Genomic DNA, 8899 nt, shown 5'->3' on the forward strand with positions numbered 1-8899 from the left:
ACATCAATAATCTTTTGATCATGCCCTCAAGTTTTACTGGGACACAGTTGCTTTGGAATGCTATATAAACACCTAGGTGTATAGTCTCCTCTGGATGACATCTTTAAAAGGCAGCTTAGAAATCAAAAAAAGTAAGCCAAAGGAAATTCTATTTCCCTATGGCTGATTTGAGCAATTGGTGCTGTGTGCCCCCAATACGCAGGTTGAGAGAACAGAAAGTGCTAAAAATTGACTGTAAAGAATCCCAGATTCATGTCAGGTGGCTCAACTCTACCATCACACCCCAGAATGCATCATTCTCTCCTATCACCATTTACTGAAGAGCATGGAACCAGCTTTTTATTATTGTTAATAAAATAATAATGTATTATTAATTATTAATTATTATTATTATTAAAAAAGAAATTGAAACCCATGAGAAAATAAATTAGGCTCCTTTGCAACCCTGTGGGCTTATTCCACCTAACATCATAACCATCATTTCCAATAAAATCAAAGAATGATGCATTCTGGGATATTAGAATGAGGCAGAGCCAACTGCCACAACACTAGAGAGTTTTAATGAGGCATATTTAGATGGAAACTGGTGTACTCATTGCCCCTCCAAGCCTGATAATTGGTGGCATATTCCACCTATGGCTGGACTCCAGAGTTATTTCCATATTTTTAAGTGTAAAGGACATTTAAGTTTCTCTTGGGTTATGGAAACAGATCACAAGGAGAGAATCTAACCAAAATCCACCCAATAATACTATTATTTTGTACCGAATACACTGTTAGCAGCCTATCCCCTAGATGGAATTACTCAAACACCGTTTGGTAGTGCATGCAGCTTGTTTACTGGAATATTTTCTAAATCAAGCTCTGACAGCCAAAATGCACAGAGGATAGTAACTCAAGCACCGAAGTTGCCCCGTCTGACTTTCTAACTAACTTTATTGGTCATTGATCAGCTCTGTGCCTCGGTGACTCTTCCACCCTTACTCATGCAGAGTAGCACCTTCCTCCACTGCTTGCAAAGCGAGGTGCTACTTGATCTGAGGAAGGCTGGCAGGACGGGGCTCTATCATGTGATGAATAAGCTGCCAAACAAAGGAATGAAAAGTACCAAAGTTTCTGAGTGACAGTTATTGTTACTTATTATTTACAGAGTGTCAGCAGTACATCCAGTGATGTGTAAATACATAAGTCGACATGGGGTCTGATTCTTCTTTCATTTACTCCCGAATTGCTTTGGTGTGACTCCAGTGAAGACAACGGTGTTGGTATCTGTGTAAAGCCAGTGTGCGAGTGACGAACCAGGCCCCTGTCATTTCCCTTAGGAGCTTATTATCTAAACCACGCTCCACACAACACATCAGGCACAGGGACGAGTTTGAGCTAGTGTGAGGAATCTGGCAGGATCATTTTCATTTTCGGCAGGAAAATCTGTCCCAAATGCTAATGCAGCAGTCAGCATGAAGCCACTCGACCTAGTGGAAGTCACCGTAACTTGGGGAGAGAGACTGATTAATGACAGATTTTGCATCATGATGGTAAATTAATTTGCAGCTAAATTTGTTAGAACTCTTTTTTCTGTCAAATTTCACAATACGTGAAAGGAGGGTATTTTCCCTTCCTTCACAGTTCATGATTGTCCATTTCTCATATAAACATACATAAAACTAGAAACAAATGTTTTAGGCGAGAACACAGGAGATCAATCCCACGGTAAGAATAGAGGAAAGGAAGCAGTTCAAACAAACTTAAATTATCAGAGGGGTAGCCGTGTTAGTCTGAATCTGTAAAAAGCAACAGAGGGTCCTGTGGCACCTTTAAGACTAACAGAAGTATTGGGAGCATAAGCTTTTGTGGGTAAGAACCTCACTTCTTAGTTTTTTCTAGTAGTTTTAACTAAAAGAGACTTTACACCATAACTGTTTTTAAAGCTACATGTACGTTCAGATGAGCCAATGCCAGAACACTGGATCTGCTCCTCTTTGAATTTCAGGATATGAAGAGAAGCGGGGGAGGGGAAGGGGTTGAATTGCCACGCCCAAACCTAACCCGGGGCATTTATTCCAGGTTGTCTGCAGGACCAGAAGGGTCTATTTTCTGAATTTCTGTGAGAGCAGCTGATCTCTTGAGATCTTCATCGTTACTGAGAGCAGATATGAATGACAGAATTGAATATAGTCCTTGTACAGGGGCAACATAGGAATGGGCATACCAGATCAGGCAGTACGTGTAAACAACATGGGTGGAAGGCACAAAGAACATGTATCGCCATGCTGTGAAAGGATAAAGCAGAATTGCACTGCCGGTTCTCTGGGGAGTACAGGGATTGCTCCTTCCCTAGTGCCCAGAGGGGTCACAAACCATCCAAGAGTGAAAGTAGGGCCATGACCCTGCTCCCCCCCCAACCTCCCAATAGCAGCCAGCTCTGGGCATACCAAGTGGGAGAATAGGTTGTACTAGCCAAAAGGACGCTGCAGACTCCACACTTCCCGTGTGCCCCAAGAAGCTCCAAGAGAGATGGAGCAGGTCCCCAGTGCTGGCTAGAGCACAGATGACATGACCCAGCCATCAGTTTCAACTCTGTTCTAGAATTCAGTTGAAAGCCTGACGTCTGGATACCGCCTGTGCATTGTAACAGAAAAGTATCTGTTTTATTCACATCCAATGAAAACTCACCCTCTCGCCATCTAGGAGTAAGTGGACCCTGAAGTTCATCGATTCGTTGATAACAATCTCTTCGTTCCTGTATAAGATCTGAAATATTCTACTGTGCACGTTGTTCTCATGAACGCAGGCTGAAGAGAGGCTAGAGTCACCTGCACAAAACAGACAGAGCATGGCTTTGGATATTTGCAATGAGATCATTTTCTAGCTTACATTTCGGCTCCCAGGATTAATTAGGCCCATTGTATTTATATTTGTAATTACACACTCACATTCCTAATAATTAATGTTAATGGAGCATAATGTTGCTGCAGGATAATGGTCCCCTGCTGAGGCATTGAAAGAAAACAAGCTGCAGCAGGCAGGCTGCTTTTTAAAGGAGGACACTGACATTGTTTCTAATGATGGATATGCCCTGTAAGGTTCTCCTGAGAGGTTTAGGATACTTAAGGGGGGGATAGCTCAGTGGTTTGAGCATTGGCCTGCTGAACCCAGGGTTGTGAGTTCAATCCTTGAAAGGGACACTTAGGGATCTGGGGCAAAAATCTGTCTGGGGATTGGTCCTGCTTTGAGCAGGGGGTTGGACTAGATGACCTCCTGAGGTCCCTTCCAACCCTGATATTCTATGATTAAGCAGCTCATCAGAACCCTAGCTTGGAATCTGTAAAATTTGGCTGAGTATCTTCTGAGAAAGCAGGTTCTTCCGTGAAATACCATGGCTGGGCCAGAAATGCTAGGTCAGCTGTCCCCTCTCTGCTCCAGGCTAAAACACAGAAGTGCAAAGAAACCACAAAAAACTCTTCCTAACCTCCAATAATTCTGTGGAATCCCTGGGATCCGGAGCATATGACAGCTTCCCTCTTGAGTGACACACCAGGAACCTCCAGAGCTAAAAGCACAAGTTGCTACAGTTTGAGGTATAGATGTTCTCTAGCTAGCGCTATACCAGACTTACATCCAAGTAACAGACTGACTTAGCAGTCTACAGTGCGAGCATGCCCATCACTGATATAAGGGTCTCTGGTGTTCAGAGACTTTCAAGGTTGTACCATAATTTTTAATCAGTATCCTCTAGTAATTACACTTCTATTGCCTTGGGGCAACAACATCCCTGCAAAGCTTCCTCCCATCCAGCCCTACCCAGAGCCATTCTGTGACCATGTGAATTTTAAAAACATGATTCTTGAGCACAGGACTGGCCCTGTTTTGTCACCTAGGGTAGAAAACATTTTCAATGCCCCATCCCCAATCCCGCACAAAATGCACAAGCAAAAGCAATAAAAACACCTGTCAAGCAAAAACAAATTGACAAAAACAAACAAACAAACAAACAAACAAGGATTTGACACCCCTGAACATTGGTGCCCAGGGTAGCAAACCTGATTACCCACCCCCTAAGGTCACCCCAGCTCACGTAAGTTCTGACTGATGGTTTTCTGGAATATTATAATATTATTATTATTTATTTGTATTAGCAGTGCGTTTAGAAGGCCCAGTCACGGGCCAGGACCCCATTGTGCTAGGCACTGTACAAACCCAGAACAAAATGATCCTCATTGCTCCCAAGAGTTTACAATCTAGTTCAACAACTCTCCTCGCTTTCAAGCGAGTCTACTTAAAAGGTGCAGAAGTTTTGCTCCTGTAAAGAGAGGCAGAACTGAAAAACCTAAGTCTCTTATCCCTATTCTGGAAAGCATTCAAGCGTGTGCTTTTATGAACAGGAAAGGAGTTAAGCAAGCGTTTGAAGTGCTTTCCTGAACTGGGACCTTTGTGCAGATGTTTTGTACTCATCACAACTGCCAAATGAACAGAGCAGGCAACACTATGTCGTTTGCAAACCCAAGGCTACAACTGCTCCCGTGCAAGCCGGGAGGTCTGAGGAAGCACTCGTTTGTGAAACTCTGATCAAGAGGAGGTGGCACTGAATGAATTCTGCTGAATGGATCACTGTTGTTTTACTTCTCTCCAGTTGGTGGAAAATGTGTATACAATTTGCAGTCCGTATCTCTGGATACTATTATAGGGGAGCAGCATGGAGTATTTCCTATTGTCAATTTTATTTGCAAAAATTAAAATAAAAAGGGGGGAGTGGTATGGGAACTCTCTAAAAGCCAAGCATGTTGCCAGGGAGATAGGCAAATGGTACTATAGCATAATAATCATCATTGATTATTTATTTAGCACCAGTCTGTTTGGCCTGTACTAGATACATAAATAAAGACAGCCCCACTGCCAAAAAGTTTACTATCTAAAAGGGTTTATGGAGGAATATGAGTTATATACAGTTCAGACTGAATTCAATATTTACCGGGTCCATCTGGCTGAAACTCTAAACTACATTCAAGTCAGTTTTCCTAACTCTGATTTTTATCAAGCATACTTGGGAATATACAAATTATTTCCTCTACCCAATGTCTTCCCATCAGGTACCCTGGACAGCTGCTGCTCATAAGTGTGGATAATCCAAAAAAAAAAAAAGCATATTTACTTTGTTGCGCTACAGCTGTTCCAATAGAATGCTTGAGCCAGATGAACTCTTCAAAGGCATGCAGTCATATTTATTTTAATTTAAACCTCATCATTTTAGAGACACCTGGAAAATTATATTACAGACCTAATGTATTCTTATTCCTATCTGACAGACAAAAGGGCTTTGCTGTTATTTGATTTGGATATTGATATACTGGTTCTCTTCGGAGATGGAAAGCTTAATGTAATTTTCATTTCAAACACATTCCTGCCCAGACCACTGCTAGTGGATAATTGGTTTGGAAGTTAGATTTGCATGGCGGCATTAGAGCCACTATTTTTATTGAGAAGGTCAAAGTCAAAGACAGCCAACAATGCCTAGGATTCTATACTATAAGGTGAATGGATACAATGCCTCAGGGAATGTTCCATATAGCTCAGTGGTAGAGTGTCTGACTGCAGATCAAGTGGTCCTTGCTTCATATCCAAGTGCCCCCTTATAAACCTGTTCCTTTAACAAAAATAATTGCATATTGTCAAGGAGTGTGGGAGGACACAAGGCCCTGCACCCCCGGCTTCCTGTGATTCACCATGACTCTCAGCCAGCCAGTAAAGCAGAAGGTTTATTTAGACGACAGGAACACAGTCCAAGACAGGTCTTGCAGGCACAGACAACAGGACCCCCTCAGTTAGGTCCATCTTGGGGTCCCAGGGGCACCACAGCCCCATGGGTGGGGGGGGCAGAGACCCGTCTTGGTTTCCTCCATTACCAGCCAGCTCCTGAAAAACTCTCTCTCCCCCCAACGTCTCCTCCCCCAGCCTTTGTTCAGTTTCCCGGGCAAAGATGTCACCTGGCCTCTAACTCCTTCCTGGGTTCTCATGTTACATGCTCAGGTATCCTCCCTCAAGGCCAGTCTCCCATCCCCCAATGCAGACCATCCTAGCCACACTCCCCTGCCTTCCCAGGCCAACACTCCCACTCAGCATTCAAAGACCACATTAAGAACAGTCCCAGTTCGTCACTCATATCCCTTTCCATTATGTTCAGGAGTTCCACTGAATAGGGATGCCTGAAATGAATGGAAACACTCAACATTTCAGCTTTGAAATTCAACATGCCCTATGTTCACAGAGATCAGCATTCCTAGAGGGCTCCAGAGAGGAGAGCTACAATGCACTGGTAGACTAATCCACCAGACGCTGAGCACCATCCACTCCCAACCTACTTCAGTGACTGCAGCCTTCGGCTCTGTATCCAGCCCCACTCCAAAAAGTCACTATGCCAGACTGTGGTAGGAGTCCCCATGGAGCAGTGTGTGGTGGTGTGCAGAAAACTCAGCCATGCTGTGTGAGATGCTGGCATCCTGTCCCACCCAGATGCAGCGGAATGGCAGCATCGCCGCTGTATCAAGGGCCCTCCACGTTGATGCTATGTAACTACAAGAATTTAGGCAGAAGACATGCATGCTGTTTTAAAGGTGAACTGAAAGCCAGTCCGGCCCCTGGGGGTCCTTTATTTCCCCTGCTAGTGAAGATGACATTGCTAACAGCTCAAGCATTATAAAGAACACAGCTCCTATTCTGTTGAGATGTTGGCAATCCGAATTGTTAGTGCCGAACATAGAAAATCAAGGGGCCTTAACTAGGGTTACCAACTTTCCAATCGCACAAAACCAAACACCCCTGCCCTGCCCCACCCCTTTTCTGAGGCCCCACCCCAACTTACTCCACCCCCTCCCTCTGTCGCTCACTCTCCCCCACTCACTTTCACCGGACTGGGGCAGGGGGCTGGGATGCAGGAGGGTGTGAGGGCTCCGGTTGCAGGGGCAGACTCTGGGGTGGGGTCAAAAATGAAGGGTTCAGGGTGTGGGAGGGGGCTCCGGGCTGGGGGATGAGGATTCCGGCTGGGGATGTGGGCTCTGGGGTGAGGGTTTTGGAGTGAAGGAAGGGGCTCCAGGCTGGGGCAAGGGGTTGGGGTATTGGGGGGTGCAGGAGGGCAATCCGGGCTGGGGCAGGTGGTTGGGGGCAGGGCAGCCAGGGAGGCTCGTCGCGGTAACCGACCAACGGGAATTGCGAAGCCGGCACTAGGGGCGTGGACAGCACATGGAGCCTCACTGGCCGCTCACATGTCTAGGGGCTGCAGAGACCTGGCAGCTGGTTCCGGGAGCCACACAGAGCTAAGGCAGGTAGTGAGCCTGCCTTAGCCCCGGGCCCCCCCTGTGCAGCCGAACAGAGCCGCCAAGGTCCCTTTTCGACCGGGCATTCCAGTTGAAAACCGGATGCCTGGCAACCCTAGCCTTGACTCCCACTAGGTTTCATTTGCCAATTTATCTGCGCAAATCGGAGGATTTTCATCACCTAATTCATTCTAGTGTCATAACTGCTCCCAACTTGGGTGTGAATTTTTGGTACCCTTCAGCTTGAATTTCATGCTGTGTGTCTAATGCACACATACATGTGCGTGCGCACAGACAGACACACACTCCCCTCACCCTCCTCAGAGTTAATAAATAAATAAATACATGAAAATTAATTTAAAAAATCTGGACAGAGACCAAGACATTTTTTTGTTTGTGTTTTTTTTTGAAGGAGGGGTTGATTTGATGCAAACCTCCTGGTATTTAAAATAACCTCAGATAGCTTTTTTTGGGGGGGGGGGCGGGAGGTTCAGTCTCATGCATTTTGTTCAATTGGCAACACTGTACCAAGACAATTACTAAAAATCTTGGGACTGATCAGCCTCATGTCCTTACACAAAAGAACTCTTCTGTAGTTTAAAATGTCATGAGCCCCTTTTTGTTTTTCTAAAGAAGGATTTGTGTGCTTTTAATCCCTATGGTTTTGAATACAGTTTAGCGGCCATTTAATTACTGCCTGCAAAGAAAAGCCCCACGTTTCCCATCATGTGAGGGGGCCAAATTAGGAAATAAACTGCATAAAGCTCCATCAGATGTTACTCTTTTCTGCCTGGCAAGCTTGGCTCTCTGTCTCTTTCCCCTGTGTGGATAGCTAGTTTGTGCCCCGATTCTGCGAATTCTTCCACACATGTCAAATATTAAGTATGTGAAACAAAGTCAATGGGATTACTCACCTGCTTAAAGTTGGGCATGAGTGTTTGCACGGTCAAGGCCCTAGTCTGTGCAAGTGCTTACGTGGTCTCCATTGTCACAGTGTCTCACCTCACAGACACTAATGAATTAATTCTCACCGCACCTCTGTGAGGTTGGGAAGGGTTTGTAATGCCAGTCTAGACAGCACACGGAGACACAAGATTGAATGACTTGTCTAAAATCACACAGGAAGTCTGCTGCAGAGCTCCGAAGTGAATTCTACTCTTCTCCCGTGTCCCAGGCCAGTGCTTGAACCACACATGATCTCCTGTCCCCTATATAACCAACAACACCACATCACATATCCCACTGCCCTGTAACTCTAGATGTTCCTAATAGACAATAACGAGGGCTTGTGTTTTTCAGGGTATATTAATTTCACTTTTCAGGGTTCATGTTTAACATTTTTTGAGTTGTATGTAGATATCCATACATTTGGTTTTTTCAGGGCTGTCTCTTAGTACATACATGATGTACTGCTCCAAACAGCACGACGTTAAAACACATGAGGGAACCTTTATTGCACACCAGCAAGGCCTACACAGACCAATTAATGTGCAATTAGTGTAGACCTAAGGCTAGGTCTACACTACCCGCCTGAATCGGCGGGTAGAAATCGAGCTGAATTTGCGTATCTTAAATCGACACCCCCCCCCCCG

The 8899-nt window shown here is 45.0% G+C and overlaps 1 protein-coding gene across 1 annotated transcript in view; it reads right to left on the reverse strand.

Moving 5' to 3' along the window:
- The window catches only part of FAM135B (family with sequence similarity 135 member B), a 231264-nt gene that overhangs the window by 120147 nt on the left and 102218 nt on the right, over positions 1–8899 (reverse strand). The window contains exon 3 of the mRNA XM_026659287.1: positions 2674–2813. Within this exon, the coding sequence (XP_026515072.1) occupies positions 2674–2813 (140 nt within the window). The remainder of the gene's footprint in view (positions 1–2673; positions 2814–8899) is intronic.

This window comes from Terrapene carolina, unplaced genomic scaffold (genome assembly GCF_002925995.2).
Source record: "Terrapene carolina triunguis isolate 2854851 unplaced genomic scaffold, T_m_triunguis-2.0 Scaffold58, whole genome shotgun sequence".
In the NCBI taxonomy this organism is placed as follows: Eukaryota; Metazoa; Chordata; order Testudines; family Emydidae; genus Terrapene; species Terrapene triunguis.